The following is a 22,101-nucleotide window of genomic DNA, read 5'->3' on the forward strand; positions in this document are numbered from 1 at the left end:
TTGGGCAGGTTTAGGTGCTTTTTGGCTGGTTTTGAACATATTTTGGGGTGGAAAACGTTAGCAATATCTGGCAACACTGAAGGCATGTCTGCTTGGGCGGAAGCCTTCTGCGGCAGTTACATTTTGACACGCGAGCAATGTTTCACCATAAAAATTCTGTAATTTCCATCTGTTTTCCGCGATCACAGAAAATCATTGGCCCTATGAGAGTGAGACAGTGAGAGAGCCACCCCCCCAAAAAAAATCTTAACGGATTTACACGATTTGGAAAAATGACTTTCAGAACCGAAAAAAACAGAGCTTCCGGCTCAACAGTATTATTTTGAGAAATAAAACAATCTTTGGATATACATTTGTTCATTTTTGCATACATATTACTCATTCTCTGCAGTGGTCTGAATTATTTGTTATTAAATAGTTAATGTAAGGAAGTAAATGTTAATAAGTCAAATTTACTACTTTAAAAAAACATTTTTTTAAAAATTGTGGGCGTATCGAATCGTGGGTCAAAAATCGCGATACGAATCGAATCGTGAGTTGGGTGTATCGTTACAGCCCTACTGTTACAAAGTCTACAGCTATTTTTGGTCACCATGGGACTAAATCTGGTAGTGATCAGGTCACGTTATACAGTACCTTCTCAGACCTCCAAAGGTGGTGTCATTTTTGCCTGTCGTGTAAAATCGTATACTGTCAATCTGACTTGAGCTTATATTGATTATTTTTTTTTAGGCAGCCAAGAGCAGGATTATGACACTCAGGGTCACGTTATTGAAAAAACAGGAAAATTTTAAGACACACGGAACATTTGGACTGCTCCTGTTCTCAGAATATAGTGTGCCGTTGTGCCTCATTACATCCACAACCATTTTCTGGGAAGACGGATAATACTGTGGTGGCGTTTTTATAAACTAGTTTCCAGTGGCTGTCGTTTTTGCATGTTGCAGGACAGCAGAATGCTAAACATTTTAATATATTCAAAACGGCACACAAATGAGTCCAGCGAGTGGGCCAGCGTTCTCAGACTCTTTCCATCACGTGCCTGCTTTTGTAGAACACACTGTGTACAAACACACACACACAAAAAAAACATGCAAATGCATGATATTTGCACATGCACTTTTATGAAAACGCTCAGACGCGCTCCATGGGAGGCCCGAAGCCGTTTGCATTTGACACGTTTATTGCAGCGTAAAGAGATTGATGGGAATCTTGCGGTCTGTAAAGCTGAACCGGACTTAAAAAAAGTTTCACCCTGTTTCAGACAACAGCACCAAAACCTTCTGCGACACGACTGGGCCTCATACAGCAGTGGGTGCGCATGTCTGTGCGCGTGTGCTCGGTAATGCGATAATGCCAGGAACATTATGATGACTTTCTGTCATAAAATAGCCCGAGTCAGATGGAAAGTTCATAAAAAGGTAAATTCGTAAACCTGGATTAGAAAAACAGACCCCACTTCTGGGTTTAACAAGCCTGCGCTTCGGAAAAGAGGGCAGTTTTGTTGGAGGCCACGAGTGCACCAGAAATTATTAACAGAACATGTAAAACTGACCATGCGACACAGGAAAGCAAAAATTAGTCCTGAACTACTGAATATAGACAACTTCTGGACTGCAACTTTCAGCCACTACGCTAGAGTTCAACTGTTTAATTAGTCTAAACATGTTCCAGTTTCTACTTCTGCACTGGTTTTATAGCATCCAACCTCCAAAGCTTGATCCCTGTTAAGAAGTTAGACTCGAGAGACAGAAAGGCTGGAAATATTATGGCGTAAAAGGAAAGATTCTTTCTTCTTCCTCCATTGTTCTATCTGCTCCTCTCGCTCCTAAAACGTGACACGTTAGAGAAGCCTCGACAGTCGACTGCACAGGGAAAGGTCTTTTTTTTTTTTTTCGCTTTAATGGACTGTTAAAGGTCCCATGGCATGGTGGTTTGTTGATGCTTTAAACGGGCTCGTGGAGGCTTCCGGAGGCTTCCTTTCTCGAAATGAACCCTCGGCACGTAAATATAGCCTCCTGGGAGAAAGCCCCATTTCAGCGCTTTTCCCAGTGCGTCGTTTTGCTAATGAGAAGCATGGAGGCGGGGAAGGGTAGAGGGTGGGGGCGGGCCATGGGGGGGGGGCGGGGGAGAGGCTTGACCAAGCTGCGCGCACACATACTCGCTGCTATCAGCGCCTGTAGCCACGCTGCTAAGACAAAACCCCGTTCTCCCTCGGACTCCTTTCGTAAACTCAACGTGACACAGAGAACAGAGAGTGAGAGTGTTCGGAGTGGTAGTTTACGAACGTATAATACCCTAGGCTTGAACACGCACTCCATAACCAAAGAGGATAGAAGCAGCAACTACAGCAACATATCGCTTATCCAACAGAAGACATGCATTGCGGAGCAATAGTCAAACATAAGCTCATAAGTTACAGTCAATTTCCAGACTAAACTCAGTTTAACAGAGCATGCTGCATGCTCTTTAGTTTTGTAGCGCAGATTACCTGGCTAGCTGCACAGCTAATGCAGCCATTGCTAGGCTAACGCACCGATTTTAAAACACGGCAAAATGACTTAACAGTTATACACTTACTTGTTCGGTGTTTGTGGCTGATGCGGCAGGGATGCTTGGTACGGACCCAGGCTTCAGTGACAGTTGATGTGCAAAACCTGCCCTGTACTGTCCCAAGTTGTGGAAACATTCCTCAGGAAAATGTTTCCGACAAACATACACCGTCTTAGGTAGACTCGACGGCGTATTATTGGAGTAAATAAAATTAAGCCACTGCATCTTCAGGGGCTCTCCCGTCGGCAGTAAAAACAGACTCTTTTCCGTGTTGTCACATCCATGTACAGCGCAATTTCCATGTTTCGCTCGCTTAGGTGATGCCATGTTGTTGTGTCCTCTATGGTCTCCTCACTACAACTGGGGGGGCAATCCATACAGTGGGTGGGAATCCAGAGGGGGGGCGTGGGGATCATCTCCCTTGCTGATGTAGTAAAGGGAAGAGCTTATCAACGCGCCGTTTTGACGCGCCATTCTCAAAATGTTGGGCATAGTTTGGTTTACACATTATGAAATTTCTAGCCACTGGGGTGACTTAAGAAGGTCAGAGGAACTCATTTTAACGTTAAAAAAACCTCAGAAAGTGAAAATTTCATGCCATGGGACCTTTAACACACTGATATCACATTGCATTAAAAATAGGTGCTTTTTTTTTTTTTTTGTCCTTTACAGCTTTAAAAACACCCAAAGAACGTCAAGGACGTAGTAGCTCATCTGGCCTGCCATCAAAATCACCATGACAACCAAAACAAACAGAACTGAAAATGTGACAGAGGACCAACCTCCACGACAAACTGTTTACAACAAGAAAATCAACAAAAGGATTAAATTCCATTCCCCGAGGGAAGATCGACCCAAAACATCGATCAGAACTGAATTCGCATGACAAATGAGCAGAGATACAAAAAAAAAAGGACCTAATTACTAACTCGTTAGCAAGAAATTGACAATACAGTGACCAGGTTTTGTGCAGAAAGTTGAGTTCTCTCAAATAAAACAAACAATCTGAACTGAAATCCACTGAGAACTGAGTGAGGAGATACCGTACGATTTAACTGAAGATCAACAAACGCTGTAAACAAATTGTCTACGACAAGAAAAATCAACGAACAAAACGACCCAAGTTTTGTTCCCTGAGAGAAGATCTATCAAAAACATCGATCAGAACTGAAATCGGATGCGAGACAAGGGAGGAGATACAATTCAAGTCAGAGGCCTGGAAAATTCGTTAACTTGACCTAATTAGTAACTTGTTAGCAAAAAATTTGACAAAACAACGGCCAAGTTGTGTGTGGAGTGATGAGCTCTTTCAAACAAAACAAAAATCGGAATGAAAATCCGTGGAGAACTGACGGAGGAGATACGATTTAACTGAATTATGGACGACGGACGCCACGCCGCAGCGATAGTTCAGCCGCCTTTTGGCCAGATGAGCTTTAAAAAACTTTTTTTTTTTTTTAAAGTAGTATATAAAAGTCGTCACAGTGAAGCAGTGCTGTTACAAAGAGACGTTTGCACATCATGACTCCACTCAGCTAGTTTAGAGTCAGATCAGCGGTGCATGCCAGCCCAAAGACTCAAATATGATGGAAACACCTCTGACACTGCTACAGACATCGTGCCTGCCATCCGTCATTAAGCTATAAAGAGCTTCCATGCCATGCTGCGCGCTCTCGGTGTCAGAATTCATCCATGAGTGCATTAAAAAGTGCAATATGATGCTCCGATTTATTATTTTCCGCATTTGAGTTACTTACTTTCTGTTGTAATGGTGTAACCTAAAAAAAAAAAAAAAAAAAAAAAACACACACGCACAACTCACTGCAGCTGGAAATCCTATTTGTAGCCTGTATATGGCTGCTACGTGAAGTACAGTAGGCATGTGGTAGCTCAGTTGGTTAAGGCTTCTGACCAGAAGGTTGCAAGTTCAAATCCCAGCACTGCCAAACTGCCACTGCTGAGCCCTTGAGCGAGGCACTTACCCCTCAGTTCCACAACCAAGATAAATCCAAGTTGCTCTGGACAACCACATCTACCAAATACTACATTAATACATAAAAAGTCTAAATATAGCAGTATCCTGAAAACATTGCCCTGTTTTTGCTTCAACTATGGAAAAGATCCCCAATCCAATACTTCTTTGAACTGCTGGCTGACGAAGGAAAAAAGTGATTTTTTTTTCCCTCCACTTAAAGCTCCTAGGCAACGGTTTGAATTTTATGCACATTTGAAACTTTATATATGTTAAAAAACCCTCTGTAATTTTCTTCTGGTCCCAAGAAGTATTGTTAATAAGTAGTAATTAAAATAAGTTAGCGTGGATCGCGGCGAGTTTCTGTTCGGCTATTTTTGTGACCGCTCGGCGCGTGACGGCATTTAAGCCAAACAAACTGCTTGAGTTGAGTCCACTTCCGTTTACTTGCATTGCCGTTTGGCTTGAGTGCAGACGTGCGTTCAGGAATTTCCAAAGAAAAAGACATGCCTTATTGTTGTGCAGTGAATTGTAACAACGGGACCGGTTCAGGAAGAAGTTTTTACCTTTTTCCGAGAGAGAAGAGGCAGAGAGAGTGGGTGGGCTTTTTCCGGAAGAGGAGAAGAGGTGGAGCGAGAGGGTTGGCTTTTTCCGGAAGAGGAGACGAGGCGGAGAGAGTGGATTGTGTGCGTGAAGCCAGGAGGGTTGGCTTTTTCCAGAAGAGGAGATGAGGCAGAGAGAGTGGATTGTGCGCGTGAAACAAAATCAAGCAGTCAAAGAAGAAATGGAGCAGCAACGCTCAAGCAAAAAGGAGAAGATTGGAGGTAAACATTTTTACTTTTGCTTGCAATCGACAAGGTCAAGAATCCTGAGGGATCCTGTACAATCATTGTGGAAATGAGACAAAGGGATATTTCCTCACTTAGAGTCAGCTATAAATAGTATAATGCCGTGGATGGCAGGCTAATGTGGCCTACCGGCGCACTGTCAAGTAATCGTTACCTATATCCACTAGGGAGGGCGTTTTAATTATTCTTCAAAAGGGCTCTTATTTAGTACAGGGTTTCCCCAGGTTTGACCACCATAAATTTAAGACTTTAAGACCACTTAAATGAGAATTAAGACCTACATCACACCCATTATGCGGTCGTAGAACACCAGATCAAATTCCCAATAATGACAAATGTTTCAAGTAAAAATACTTTTATTATAAAAGTTATATACTTAAGTCATTATGTGCATTGCTTGTCAAATCTTCACATTCAAGACAAGCAAGACCGAATTTTGTTATACAAGACATTTTGTTTTTTCCACAGGAGAATGTTGTAGCGACTTCCAAGTCTGGGAACACAGCCTTAAAGAGTTTGCTTATGCCCTCATTCGAGCTGTACGAGTGGTGTTCCGTAATTGTTTTTAAAATCCAGAGCACCTCTGCCCAAAGTGTCGGGGTTCCACCGACACCTATCATGCCACTGCTCGGCCCTTGTGTTGTTGCTAGCCTTGCCGATGATGTCTGGCTTGGCTGATGCTGCTGACGTTCGACAGTGGTGCTAGTGCCAACTCCAGGTGCATTCGGAGATTGAACCGTGCAGAACTGAGCGATGGGCTGGTGGCGGTGGAGGGCAGATGCAATGTGCTTTGAGCTCTTCATGTGAGACTCTAAAGCGAAATGACCTATAGTGGACAACTTGAAGATCTTTCGACAAACACAGCATCTTGCTTCAACGTCGCTTCCAGGAACCTCCCTCACCCAATCACGATATCTTTCATCTGAAAGCCACTGCTGATTAAAACGACACCTCCCCATGCTGCGATTCGCGGAGTCTCCTCTCCACCACGGACTCCAACGATTGCGCCGGTGCGAAAATGTATCAATATTGTTTCTTTCTTTGCGCATACTCCAAGAAATTCACTGACGTTACACAAAACCCACGTTTTCACATTGTAGAATAGTATGAGTAAATTTAAGACGACCTTTGTTTAAAAAATTAAGACTTGGGCAAAGCAATTTAAGACTTTTTAAGGCCTTAATTTTGGAATATTAAATTTAAGACCAAGACTTTTAAGACCCCGCGGCTACCATGTAGTATTACGACGAAAGTAAGAATTTATCATAACTACCTGGATAAATTGTTTGGGCGCGAGTCTTGAGGTCCAGGGTCACCGTGATCAGAGTCGGCCGAGTCGCTGTCCGATTCTGAGGCCGCACGGTCAAACCAGTGAGCCACGTTCACCAATTGCTTTGCAACGGCCATAGGTTCATACATGTATGGTTTCACCTCTCAATATTCAATTTGGAGAGTTCCTACTTCAAAATCGCTATCAGACATTTTACACAACCTCTCACGACCAAAGTCCGTACACGTGTGCTCGGTTCGCAAGTAAACACAGAACTGCTCCCGGTCTGTTTGGCTTGAATGACGTCACAACGGCGGTCCCCTGGCGGTGAAAGTGCGCATAAGTGAGATGTAAACAAACCTTCGGAAATTGGGCAAAACAGTACATTTTAACCGTTTTATTCAGTTTAAGGGTGCAAATTAGACACTAGGAAAATTGAATTCGCTTTTTGGGTCGTTCTTCTAGACAATAAAGTTGATATTCTACGTTTCACCTCCAACCGTTGCCGAGGACCTTGAAGTTCCAAGACAGTCGATTTTCCTTTTTGTTTTAGTTGTTGACAGCTACATACTTCATATAACTAGCAAAAAATAAATTAAATAAACCCACCCCACTACAGATTTATAGCTGATTTTGTGGACAAACCAACATGCATATAATAAATAAGCCTGGGCAATACGACCCACTACTTAGACCACAATATTTTCTGACATTTTCACAATAAATATCTACGATAAATATTGCGCAATGAAAATAATGTTCTGAGACAAAAGAACATGACAGCACAGGCAGACTGTTTGTAAGTACACTGATGCCGGAGAGCCAGGGTCTGCTCACACACTTGTGCACACTTGTGGCCAGTTCATACTCAGGCACCTTTCATAAACGCGTGCTGATCCCAACACATGCCACTCAAACAGGACCTCCAGTGCTGCGCGTTCACGCTGTGTTTTTGTTCTTTGCTCTGGAACGCTACCTGTATGTGCTTTGCTTTTGTTCCTGGTGTTGAGGCTCGTTTCCCATATGGTTTTTCTGCTGCTTACTCTAGTTTTGGGTTCATAAAGCCCTGTTATTTCCCTACCCATGATCAGGTGCCTGCTCCTCCGTCTCCTACTACCATCAACAATAAGATGGTAATGTAATAGGCCTGTGGCAGTGGGGGCACGCTCGAGCGTCAGCTGTGGACTGAGAGAGGGCAGATCGAACGAGCAGGTAGGACGTGATGAGCCTTACCTGTTTACTTGTGTGTCTTTTGTGTTCTTTCAGAGAGGAGCTGGTGAGCAGAGGCAGAGAGGGGAACAGCACAGAGCCAGACGTACTGTACATGTGCGCGCACGAGAGAGAGAGAGTGCGCGCATGTGCTGAACTAGTCAAGTCGCAAAAAAAGCATAGAAAGTGGGGAAAAAAAAAAATAAAAACCACCTGTGAGTTATCAAGTTATGCAAATCCTATGGTATCCCAGTGAAGACTGGTTCAAGGTTAAGACTGGAGTGAAGCAAGGCTGCGTAACATCAGGGTTTCTCTTCCTACTAGCTATGGACTGGGTCATGTGACAGACGACCGTGCATGCCAACACAAGAATTAGATAGAAGTTGATGGAGCAGCTAGAAGATCTTGATTTTGCTCATGATACTGCTCTCATCTCTACAACTACAAACCAGAGAAAAACTACCAAGCTTGAAGACACAGCTAGTAAGACTGGATTGTGAATCAGTAGAAAGAAGACCGAGATCCTTAAGATCAATTGTAGAGGAAACGACCTGCGTGCGACAGTGACCAATGAAGGTGGAGCAGACAAGGATATGCAGAACAGACTAGGAAAGACGCAGTCCACTTTCGCCCGGCTGAAAAAGATTTGAGGATCCAAGCAGTACAGCAAGAAAGTGAAGATCAGGTTTTCCAAGACGCTAGTTGAGCCAGTCCTGCTGTACGGACAGACGCGAGACATGGAAGACCAGCGTTGCAGATAATGAGAAGCTGGACTCATTTCAATTTAAGTGCCTCAAGAGGATAATGGGCATATACTGGCCATACGTCGTGTCCATCGACGAGCTGAACAGTTTATGCGGCTTCAAAAGGGTTAGTAAGACAGCGACGAGGAGGCGACGGAAGTGGCTTGGCCACGCGTTGCGGATACAGATAGGTCATCATTGCGTCACGGCACCGTCCTGGACTCCCGATGGAAGACGGAAAGTAGGGCGACCAAAAACAACATGGCGTAGAACTGCGGAGGAGGAGAGGAAGGAGGCGGGATGGGGGTCGTGGGACCAACCAGAGTTTGTGCGAAGGATAGGGCGAGATGGCGCAAAAGTGTAGGGGCCTTATGCGTGACGAGACGAGGTGCGAGGAGGGAGTTATCGCAAGCCTGCCTCCCGACTCCTCATTTCCGCCACGAACCAACAAGTGTTACAAGGTCCAATATTTATTAAGCTAGTTCTATGCATCATGGGAAGTCATGCATTTGGGAAGTCATGGCCTAATGGTTAGAGAAACAGCTTTGGGACCAAAAGGTTGCTGGTTCGATTCCCCAGACTATCAGGATTGACTTAAGTGCCCTTGAGCAAGGCACCTAACCCCCAACCGCTCCGGCAAGAGTGGTGGCGTACCTTGTGTCTGATTAGCCAAAGAAAAACTGATGTGATCATCAGTTCGGGCATTGAACCCGACCAACTGAATGCATCATGCTACATTATACATATTCATGGGGGTAAAAACACTCATCATTTCTGGAGGAAAGTTGATATTTCGCCTAAAACACAATACTCACGATCATCAGTTGGCTGACATCATGATGATAATTTATCAATATATTGCCCAGCCTTATAGTGAGTGAGTTTTTTTGTTTTTTTAACACCATGTCAGCACCTGAGGCTATCATGACAAGAGCACTTCTAAAAAGGCATGAGAGTTACTTTATAAATAAATAAACAAATAAAATCATTTAAACAAATAACTAAATGGGCTGCTTAAAAACGTGACAAATTAATACTTTTTGTGATGGCACCTTCTCAACAACAAAGTATTTCACACGTAAAAACGTTGCATTTTGGCATTTACACCAGGATAGCAAAGTAAAATATGCTTGGTCGTCACCAATGTCTTACAAAAATGGCATGCTGGCAGTTCTTCACCCTTTAATAAAAAACCATGGGTGAGGTTTGAATACCCAAACCTGCCCAGCCCTCTCAGTAATTACCTCGCCTGGGACGGAGTCCGCCAGGGGACGAGGTATTGTTTTCGGTGGGGTTTCTTAGTTTGTTTGTTTGTAAGCAACATTACGGGAAAACGGCTGGACCAATCTTCATGAAACTTTCAGGATAGATGGTCATTGGTCTCAAATAGAACCTCCAACATTTTGAGGGTCATTGTCACCAAAAAGGTCACTTTATTTTTCACGATATCGTCCTTCATATTCATTTCAAACCAATTCCAAAATGTTCATCTTTCAATTCTGCTTCCATGGATATGCTACATGATGGGGTCTCTCTCATAGTTTTCTTAGCAGTTGGGGGTCAAATGTTGGGGGGGGAGGTCATTGCTAAAATTTGCATATTTACGATTATAATTCGAAAACGATTAGCGATAGCGAGATCAACATATATGGGCTTTCATTTGGCACCATGACCTTTGACCTGGTGTTTAACAATCTAGCGTCTAGACGGTTGCAATGGTTGACTTCCAATTTTCAGCATAGGTGAACAATGATCTGTACAACCCTGATTCCAAAAAAAAAGTTGGGACAAAGTACAAATTGTAAATAAAAATGGAATGCAATAATTTACAAATCTCAAAAACTGATATTGTATTCACAATAGAACATAGACAACATATCAAATGTCGGAAGTGAGACATTTTGAAATTTCATGCCAAATATTGGCTCATTTGAAATTTCATGACAGCAACACATCTCAAAAAAGTTGGGACGGGGGCAATAAGAGGCTGGAAAAGTTAAAGGTACAAAAAAGGAACAGCTGGAGGACCAAATTGCAACTCATTAGGTCAATTGGCAATAGGTCATTAACATGACTGGGTATAAAAAGAGCATCTTGGAGTGGCAGCGGCTCTCAGAAGTAAAGATGGGAAGAGGATCACCAATCCCCCTAATTCTGCACCGACAAATAGTGGAGCAATATCAGAAAGGAGTTCGACAGTGTAAAATTGCAAAGAGTTTGAACATATCATCATCTACAGTGCATAATATCATCAAAAGATTCAGAGAATCTGGAAGAATCTCTGTGCGTAAGGGTCAAGGCCGGAAAACCATACTGGGTGCCCGTGATCTTCGGGCCCTTAGACGGCACTGCATCACATACAGGCATGCTTCTGTATTGGAAATCACAAAATGGGCTCAGGAATATTTCCAGAGAACATTATCTGTGAACACAATTCACCGTGCCATCTGCCGTTGCCAGCTAAAACTCTATAGTTCAAAGAAGAAGCCGTATCTAAACACGATCCAGAAGCGCAGACGTCTTCTCTGGGCCAAGGCTCATTTAAAATGGACTGTGGCAAAGTGGAAAACTGTTCTGTGGTCAGACGAATCAAAATGTGAAGTTCTTTATGGAAATCAGGGACGCCATGTCATTCGGACTAAAGAGGAGAAGGACGACCCAAGTTGTTATCAGCGCTCAGTTCAGAAGCCTGCATCTCTGATGGTATGGGGTTGCATTAGTGCGTGTGGCATGGGCAGCTTACACATCTGGAAAGACACCATCAATGCTGAAAGGTATATCCAGGTTCTAGAGCAACATATGCTCCCATCCAGACGATGTCTCTTTCAGGGAAGACCTTGCATTTTCCAACATGACAATGCCAAACCACATACTGCATCAATTACAGCATCATGGCTGCGTAGAAGAAGGGTCCGGGTACTGAACTGGCCAGCCTGCAGTCCAGATCTTTCACCCATAGAAAACATGTGGCGCATCATAAAACGGAAGATACGACAAAAAGGACCTAAGACAGTTGAGCAACTAGAATCCTACATTAGACAAGAATGGGTTAACATTCCTATCCCTAAACTTGAGCAACTTGTCTCCTCAGTCCCCAGACGTTTACAGACTGTTGTAAAGAGAAAAGGGGATGTCACACAGTGGTAAACATGGCCTTGTCCCAACTTTTTTGAAATGTGTTGTTGTCATGAAATTTAAAAATCACCTAATTTTTCTCTTTAAATGATACATCATCTCAGTTTAAATATGTAAATGTGCAATACCTCTCCTGCTGGACTTTTTTTCATATCTTATTTTTTAAAATTTGTGTCAATACTTGATTTATCTAGAAGTTCTCTCTATTTTCTATTCTCTGTTTATCCTGTAATGATGCTGCTGGAATTTTCATTTCCCTGAGGGAACCCTCCCAAAGGGATCAATAAAGTTCTATCTAATCTAATCTTATCTTTCAGTCAAAATAACATTTTCCACTGTAACTCAAAAACGGTTGCCGATAGACAAATGTTTATTATTATGAGCATATAGGAACTCCCATATGGCCCTTCATTTGGCACCATGATCTTTGACCTTGAGTGGTCAAACTCAAGGTCATGGATTTTCAGAGGGCTGCAACTTGAAAACGGTTGACGGTAGACAGATGTTTACCCTTATCAACTTATACAAAGTGCCATATGGGCTTTCATTTGGCACCATGACCTTTGACCTTGAACGACTTTGAAATGTCAAACTCAAGGTCACGGATTTTCATAGGACTATAATCTGACAGCTGATGATTGAGAAATATTAACCTTAATCAACATATCGGTATAAAGTAACGCTACGTTCACACTGCAAGGTTTAATGTTCAATTCCGATTTTTTTGTGAAATCCGATTTTTTTTTTGTGAGGTCGTTCACATTAACAAATATATGCGACTTGTATGTGATCCTCAGTATGAACGAAAAGCGACCTAAAAGTGTTCCGCATGCGCATTGCAGGATACGACGACGTCACACGCAGTGAGCATGGCCAGTGTTTACGGAAGTAACTTAAAGTTTCCTGTGTATGACAGTAGCCAGCATGGAGTACCTGGCGATGATGCAGTTGTTGTTGCGACGGAGCCAGAACATGCACAATAGCCTGATGTTAAGGAGGAGGTTGAGAAGGAAGAGGGCAAGGGTTTTGGCTCAGGCGTTCTGCGGGGTAGTGACTGCAACCTCCGTTCAAAGGAAAAAGTGTCATGCGCCATGTTGTTGTAACTTTGAGAGACCCGCCGCCTACTTCAGCGCAGAATAGTGACGTTTGTGGCTTGTTGATGACGTGTAAGTCGGATGAATGCGACCTGGCGGTTCAGACTGAAGTCGCATATGAAAAGATCGGATAGGAATCGGAATTAGGACCACATATCCAAACGGCCTGGGTCGGATTTGAAAAAAATCGGATCTGTGTCGTTCATATTGTCAATAAAAGATCGGATACAGGTCACATATGGGCGAAAAAAATCGGATTTGAGTCACTTCAGCCTGCAGTGTGAACGTAATGTAAGTGCTGCTGGGCGAGGTTTGCTTTGCCTGGCAACACTTGTTTGAAAAAGGTAATGTACAACAAAAGAACAAAATAATCTAGAATTCTAAGGAAATTGTAAATGTCGTGGCATTATTAATAAAGAACGGTGGGCTTTGTGTACTGACCGCCGTATAGTAACCGGACGTACATGGCATGGTTTCTGCTCGTTCTGATTTTGAAAGCAAATCAGCTTCTTCATGCTACCGAGTTGTGTGGTAAATGTCTTTTTAATATTCTGCTCCATACCTTAACTGTTCGCCGTACGCTGCAGTATACAGTACCACTAAAGATAAAGGTGTTAACTTTGACAGCTTTCATAAATGATTATTATAGCACTGTGGAGTTCAGTGCGATTGCGTAACAGGCAAAGCGAAAATACATCAGCACAGTGATAACTGATCTGATCTCAAACCAGTTTTACAAGCCCTTTATAACCCGGGGCTAGTACTTACTTTTATCTGAATATACCTGAAAATCTTTGGCAAGTTCTAACACCCACATACTTAATGTGAACACTTACTTAACCAGATCACCAACACAACAATGCCAGCAAACAAAATGAATCAAATAAAGAGGGACACTGAAAAGGACTTACGAATGACACGCAGGCAGCGAGCAGCAGGATTCTGATGAGGAGATCCTCAAACTGCTCCACCACCAGCTCCCAGAGAGACTTCCCTGCAGAAAAGCCATGCACGCTCTCATTAAAGTGCATATCACGGGTAAATTCAGGAGCAAGATCAATATAATTCTCCTATTTTATATTAAACTTTGGTCAAATATCCGTCACATTTTGCGCAACTTTTTTTTACCTTGCGCAATACCAGAAAAATTCAGTTGAAAAAGAGCCATTTGAGGCGAATTGGTCCGCCTCTGAAAAAACTTGGCATTTGGATTTCCCGGCAAACATTGATTTTCGTGACGTCGCGTGCAGGACGCCTCCTTCTGAATCCTACGTCAGCGCTGGTTTGTTTATGAGAAAACGACCTGGTGGTTTTCTGCAAATTTCTTCAACGTTATCACGTAATTATTAAAATGGTTAACAGATGTATCGTAGGAGGGTGTAGCAACACCAATCCTGATGGGATTAGTACTCATCGTTTCCCAAAAGACCGGACGATGAGAGAGAAATGGGAGCGCTTGGTCTACACAGGCTGTGCACTGAAACCGTGCAAAGCTCGCGCAGCCTGCTGGCGCTTCCGCAGGTGACGTCACGAATCTGGCTCCAGACTCCCTTGGGATTTTTCCAGACGCGTTTTGTTATTTTATTTTTTTTCTGCTGTAGACAGATGGCCTTGTGCAAAATTACCCTTCTGGATGAGCGTGTAAAGGGACATACTTTCATATAAAAAAAAAAAAAACGAAATTGGTCCAGAATATGCACTTTAATGTCACTTCATTTGGGCTTAGAAGCATATTGCGAACATTTACTTGGAGCTTTCTCAGTGAACAGGCTGCACTGGGACTGAAAGGACACCGAAGTGACACTCTAGAGCGCGACGGCGTTCAGAACAAGCTAATTACGGCCTGATCAGATGTTAAGATGGATCGGCGGGACGCAGTCGTGATGTTGAAGATGTGGAGAGAATAAGTTTGAGGTGTCAAACTCGGCAAAATCGACTATTGCTGTATGACTTCCAGGCAACTTGGTGTAACAACATTTCATCCTGACCCATGGTTTAGGAGTGTAAATAAGCTCACTCCCCCCGTTCGCTTTTGTCTATATACTGTCTATATAAAATGCTTGACACTTTCCTCAATTTCCCCTCGGGATTATTAAAGGATTTCCGATTGACACAAACTTCAGTACATTTGTAATTAGGAAACTAATTATTTATTACACATATCTCTTGCATTTTTCCCTATTTGTACAGTAGTTAAATATGTAAAGGAGTAACTGTTGTTGATTGTTAGTTGCTTACATTAGGCATGTAACAATTCATCCAATTCGAGTCACAATATTGGGTTCATGATTCAATTTTTCCACGATATTTTTGGGAAAAAAATTAAATGAAAAAAAAAAGCAACATTAAATTTTCCTATTCTTTAAGTATTCCTTTCGTTAAATTAAAAAAAAAAGTTTAATCTTCTTAATAACCCATAATTTACCCACATTTGTAAAGGCTGGTGTAAAATATAATATTCTATTAACTAAAATATTCCTTTTATTAAAAATTTATGCTACTCACAGAGACATTTTACAGCGCTTTGCCATTTTAGATCTGCTTTTTTGCTGTATTAGAGCTGTGTTACTTCTACCTACAGTGAAGTCACATGCATTTCTGCTATTTTACATTATTGGACCCGTTGCTGTCGAAAACGCTGTAATTACAGCTAGGAAAAACTACGATTACGCAGCATGATGATAAATCGTGATTCGTTTATCAATTCAAAGTGTAATAAACTTGTATCATGGTTATGATAGAAATACAACATTATGAATTAATGCGCAAGGGAATGCTTGAAGACTTCAGACAACGTCTTCCTGTATAGTGCATGTTAATTATTAGGATAAAATGAGGTCACTAAGCTCACTTAGCTGTGACTATAGCAGATGTGGATGGTTTCTTCATCAGAGAGTGAAATTAACAAAGTTATAATTACCTCATATCTAATTAATGTGTGAACTGCATTTATGAGTAGCACGCTGTGTGAGCACAATCGCCATCAGGCGCGTTAAAATGTAAATAACTTTTCTAGAATTACACCAAAACTTATTGAATTTTCAGCATTGTAAAAGAACTCCCTAAAGTATTACTCAGCAAAACCCCAGAATGATAGCACAAATCTAGAATTTTTAACAGAATTTTAGTTCTTAAAATTTAACGTAATTATGGACGTCACGCGTAACATTTACACCCGTGAAAAATCACTTTGAATGCTGTTTTGAAAGTTTTGATCAAATATTCTCTATAAAAAATAAAAAAAAAACGCTTAAATATTATAAACACAGTCTTTTAATGTATCAAAAATAATTTTGATAAAGCAAGGAAATTCGGAAGAAAATTTGTTTTTTCTTTTGCTTCTTGTGTGCGTCACGCTACCAAAATCTAACTAACCCCTTCACGAACAATTCCAACTTTCATGGACTTGTAGCACAAATAAACCTTTAAAAAAAAATATAATACTTCTCACCCAGTAAATTAGAATCCTGGTGATTTATATCCTCGTAGCTTCAGTAGATCTAGAGACTTAGGGTGTATTCATACCAGGATAGTTCGATAGTTCACTTGCTTTGGTCCAAACCAAATGTTTTTTTTATTTTTTCATTTTGGTGCGGTTCGCTTTCACACTGTACATTTTAGTAAGCGGACTAAAATCTGTCAACAAAGCCACGCGCCCTGAGGTCGTTCAGCTATTGGTCAGAGACGACACGCGCACAAAGCGTTAAGTTCAAAAGTAGTCATGGAGGCTTTCCGTGCTGTTATTCTTTTTAATGCCATCAAAGCTATACGTTTTTTCCAGTTTTTACTGTTTTCACAATTGTGCGATTACTATGCTGTTGTACAAGTAAATTTATCAACGACGACGACAAAGGGCAAGGCGGCTACGGAGGATAGCGCTGATGAGCGCACATCATGTTGTGACAGTTCTGGCTCTTCACGCAATAGATGAATTTCTTTTTTGCGTCACTAGTACCGCCACTTTTTGAAAGAATGTCCCTGATTTTAATGTAGGTCTGACGAAGTTTCTTCACTTTTAGCCGACATTGTTCTGGGGAGCGCGTGAACCCCTTCTCCTTCATTTTCTCACTGAATACAGCAAACACGTTGGCATTTTTGTGTGTTCTCTCCAAAAGCTCAGATATGTGGACATCTGCCCATATATCCACAAGGGTGCGCGTTTCTTCCTCGGCCCACGTTTGCCCCCTACTCATTTTTTGTACTCGCCTACCACTGGTGACTGAACGACCCTTGACAACTGAAACAGTGTTTGCACTTTGCGGTGGAGTGTCAAGACTCTGTTTCCCATAATGCTCGACAAACGACGGAAGCTCCCGAGGTACAAAAAAGCAAAACTGTCGGATTAGGTCCGGTCTGCTTTCACACCTCCAAAAGATCCGCATCAGGGTTCCTTTGGTCCGGACCGAGTCCGACCTTGCAGCTCGGTCTCGGTCCGCTTGTTTGGTCCGGACCAGAGTTCGGTGGTTTGTATGCAGACCAACCCAAAAGGTCCGGACCAAGGGAAATTTGGTTCATTTGGTCCGGACCAAACAACGTAGGTGTGAATACGCCCTTAGTTGATTTAGTAAATCCCAAACGCTGTCAAACACGCCAGCCATCTATGGTGAGAAGTGCTGCTGTAGTTGAGAAACTCATTTCTCCCGCTTCCAACTAACTCCGTGACCCAGACCAAAATAACAATGTCACACTCATCACTTAAGGACGATTTATGCCAAGTTTCACGGAAAAATACAACGAAATGAACTTGCTAGAAGCATTTTTCAAAATCCCAAACATTATGAAACATTTCTTGTAGGGTTTCAGGTTACAAATTTCGAGAATAGAGAAAGTGTGGCGCAAAAGTTCGCAACCAAACTCGCAAAAATACTCCATCCTAGCGAGTTTCACAACCGAACTAGGCTACGTGACAGTCCGTGACCACCCAGGAACGTTCTAGAAGGTACGCTTCTAGGCACGTGCGATCGAGCAAGACGCCACGTGAAGGTAGTAAAGGTAGTATTTCCACTGTCTTATGACGTTTTTGCTTGTTTTAGCGCGATAAACAATGCATTATGGGTAATCATTAAAATGCTGATTTCAAGGTTAAAATGGGTAAAAACAACTAATTTATATAGATATTGTAAAAATTGTGCCTAATAGTTATTTCAGTACATAAAATCAAAACCTGAATTTTTAATTTTTTTCCCTATGTTACACCATTGCGCATCTATAGCATGCTACTCATCATTGTGTTAAAATTAAAACACTTTTCCTTGCAGAAAGTATCGTGACATTACGGAGAACCTTTCCAGCGTAAACACTGGCGGATCTTTTGAATTTGATATTGATTTTTTTTTGGGTGGACGCAATCTATTTGAAGATAATTATATTGTAGAAGACGCTGTGCCTCATAGCATGAGCGCACCTGAACGCCAGAAAACATCAACATCCCCTTTTTTTTTTTTAAAGATTGAGGTTTTCAATTCAATGAGAGTTTTAAGAAGCCGGATCTTACAGATAAAGTTGTACGGGGGCAGGAAGATGAGGAGGAGTGCGCGCGCACGCACGTGCGTGCACAAATATACTCTCAGACATGACGCATCTTTTTCTAGTAAAACAGATAGATGGCCTGGCCTCGCATGAACAGCGCCCCTCAAAGACAGAGCAGTAATAATGAGATGGAAAGATCAATATTTACCTTCCTCCGCAGGGAGTTCTGTCCATCCAGCCACCCAGCGTGAACCATGGAGGAATGAGAGAGAGAGAGAGAGAGAGAGAGAGAGAGAGAGAGGTGTTAGCCAAATCACATTGCAAACGCTTTGTTCAAACAGCACCGTTTTGTTCTCGTCATGTCGGCTCGGTGCCCGAGCTGCTTTATCCTTCGACTCAAAAGTTAATTACACAAAGACACAGTGCGGTGATCTGCTCTAAGATTCGGGGATTACTGAGGGGATTCTGGCTGGAAGAAAATCACTCTGTCCTCCAAAAGAATGACAGTCAACTTTTTCTCCTGCTTCGGCCTGATAGCAGGCGATACAGCCAGCGGAAAATAGGATCCAAACGAACGCTCTTTGTTTGTGACGCGTGAGTGCTTCAGGATGACAACAGCTCCTCGGTGCACGAGAGAGATAATAAAAGGCAACCCAAATAAGAACATCTTCAATCAAGTTGCCATCAACAGTAGCACAAAAGCCACACATGTTTTTGTGATTCAACAATTTCAAAAAAAAGAAAAAAAAATTTCCTGAATTTACAACAAAAGCCTACATTTAGAAAGCTGGGGGATGAGACAATATGATACTGATGTCAACAAAAATTTACATCACAACACGCTTTTCTGAGTGCATCAGTGGTATACGGTCATCACTTACAAATATGGAATTACTTTTTCATTCTTTCCTCACGTTCCGTTTGTAAATAGACCTTAACAAACCTTCAGAAAAACTGCGTTTGTTTCAGAAGCGTTCATCTTTTCAGAACATTTACAATAATGTTTCATGAAAGTGCTTTTAGTGATCGTGTCTCCTAGGACTGTCTCAACTATTTTGCTTTTAGAGCACATTGTAAAAGTAGAAATGTTCATTTTCCACCATGTGTTTTAACAAAAAAAAAAAAAAAACCTGTTGCAGCTTACATATGTTCTTTACCAGCTGCGAGGTCCGTATGGTGAAATACCGTGACCGAGGTCTTGAAAGTACTGAGCGAGGCCCTCTGGGCCGAGGTCACGGTATTTCACCATACGGACCGACCTTAAGCTGGTAAATAATATATTTTTTTTCCTTTACCAAATTCTAACAGAAAACGAGAGCGCCAGAAAGGGAAAACCGAGCCGAGCCGCCATTTTGAATCCTCATTCACGGCTGTAATGCAAATTGCTTCCTCCTCGGTATACAAGTGCACTTCCATGGCAGGAAAATAAAACTACATTTTGCCGCCTATGTAGTCCCCTATTTATACAAAATTGAGTCATTCAGGATTCAGCCATGTTTTTGCTCAGCGTTAGCAAGTTAGAGGTTTTTAGCTTTCTCCTGAAATGTTTTTTTATTTCTTCTTCCTCAGGGTAGTAAAACTCGCTTTCACTGTCAACACTGTCGTTATCGCTATCCGTGCTGTAAAATTAATGCTATTCTCCTGAGAAATCTCATTCTCATCTCATTATCTCTAGCCGCTTTATCCTTCTACAGGGTCGCAGGCAAGCTGGAGCCTATCCCAGCTGACTACGGGTGAAAGGCGGGGTACACCCTGGACAAGTCGCCAGGTCATCACAGGGCTGACACATAGACACAGACAACCATTCACACTCACATTCACACCTACGGTCAATTTAGAGTCACCAGTTAACCCAACCTGCATGTCTTTGGACTGTGGGGGAAACCGGAGCACCCGGAGGAAACCCACGCGGACACGGGGAGAACATGGAAACCCCGCACAGAAAGGCCCTCGCCGGCCACGGGGCTCGAACCCAGGACCTTCTTGCTGTGAGGCGACAGCGCTAACCACTACACCACCGTGCTGCCCTCCTGAGAAATGTTGGCAAAAATTTAAGATTTTTGATAATCTTATAAACAAATCTTATTTTAAAAAAAAAAGATAAAATGTTAACAAAAAAATGCTATGTTGTTTGTTGTTGTGAACGAGCAAGTCGCCAGAGGTCCATAACTGGGGTCTGTACCGCAGGATATGGACCCCCTCGCCAGCCAATCAGAGCGCAGGATTTGGACCGCGAAAAAAATAAATTTAATTATTATACATACAGGACACTTTTTTGATGGAATAAAAACATGTGTTCGATTCCCTTCATTTGGTTTGATAGCATGCAATATTGTTCGCATATCGCTTATCCTACGTGTATTACGTCACTCTACCCAATAGAGAATGAGCGTCGAATATGGCTTCTAATATTGCATGGTTGTCAAGAGATGTCGTCACACATCAGAGATGTAAATCTTCCATGCTAGCAAGTGACCGTGACAATTTGTAGACAAACATGGCCGCCGGGTTTGCTTCATTAAATACGGAAGATTTTGAGAGAAAATTTTGAAAGAGAAAGATGCGTTGAACACCCGAAAGGAATTTGTATGTAGAAAAATAATTTTTTTTTAAAAATGCCTTTTTTCATGGTATGAGATATACCACTGAATGCCAGCCAATATCATTTAAAATACTGTCATTTTTTCTTCACCATATTGTCAAAAGCAATGCATCCTTTAATGTGACCCACACCAAACTACTGAAAAATTTCAGAACCTGCGAAAATAGTAATACAACATTAACAAAAGGATGTGGAAGTGAGACTCCCTATAAATCACATGATGCTCACAGGACAATTCCGGACACATCCTGATTTATGATTTGTGTTTAATTGGATGTTTGAGAAAATATCGTGCAGCCTTTATCGCGCAAATGTGACCTTACAATTGCAACCTTTTATCCTGCAAGTGCGAGTTGATCTCTCGCGGTTGAGACTTTTTCGAGCGACTTTGTGCCTGCACTTATTATTCAGCTTAAGGGGTGTTCACACGGCACATATTTGCATCGATGCTGCACCGATGTATTTTGTTGCGATATATCTTACACCGGTGTAAATTTTGTGGAGCGTTCACACGTCACAAACCTGCTTACTAGAGAGAAGCGTGTTAGCACCGGTGCAGCCCCACTTGCGATCACACGGCAGTTTTTGCGACCGTCCTATATGATAGTAATGAGGCAAGGCAAGTTTATTTATATAGCACATTTCATACACAATGGCAGTTCAATGTGCTTTACAGAAGTAAAAACAAAAACAGTAAACAATAGAGAAATAAAATTACATAAAATAATTTATTTTTATTCTAAAACAATTAAAAGAATTAAAAGAAATTAAAAGAAAATAATAAGAATTAAACAATAGTAAAAATAAAATAATAAAATGAAGTAGTAGTTCAAATAAGATGAGAAAGAAAGAAGAAAAAATAAATAAATAATAATAATAATAATAATAATAATAATGCGGAAACGAAATATGCGCAGCATGCGTGAAAATGTACTTCCTTTTCCCGGTTGTCATGGCATCACCAAGCGCCGGGAAAACAATGTGGATGAAGACACCAGTGTTGCCAGATACGGCTGACGTTTTCCATCCCAAAATATGTTCAAATCCACCAAAATGCACTTAAAACCTCCCAATCTGGCAACACTGGAAGACACGCAGTTCTGTTGTTGTTGATATTCGCCATTTTGGAAGCGCAAAATACCAGGATGCAAATTATGCAATGCCCGTATGCAATCAACTCTCCTCACGCGTAGCGAGTCTACCCCG

At 41.9% G+C, this 22,101-nt stretch overlaps 1 protein-coding gene across 2 annotated transcripts in view; it reads right to left on the bottom strand.

Moving 5' to 3' along the window:
* atp2a3 (ATPase sarcoplasmic/endoplasmic reticulum Ca2+ transporting 3) overlaps positions 1-22,101 on the bottom strand; it is a 194,483-nt gene that overhangs the window by 129,834 nt on the left and 42,548 nt on the right. For both annotated transcript variants that reach the window (XM_060912161.1, XM_060912160.1), the window contains 2 exons: positions 18,502-18,519; positions 13,736-13,818 (listed from right to left, as the gene is read on the bottom strand). In XM_060912161.1, coding sequence (XP_060768144.1) covers positions 13,736-13,818; positions 18,502-18,519 — 101 coding nt within the window. The remainder of the gene's footprint in view (positions 1-13,735; positions 13,819-18,501; positions 18,520-22,101) is intronic.

This window comes from Neoarius graeffei, chromosome 28 (genome assembly GCF_027579695.1).
Source record: "Neoarius graeffei isolate fNeoGra1 chromosome 28, fNeoGra1.pri, whole genome shotgun sequence".
In the NCBI taxonomy this organism is placed as follows: Eukaryota; Metazoa; Chordata; class Actinopteri; order Siluriformes; family Ariidae; genus Neoarius; species Neoarius graeffei.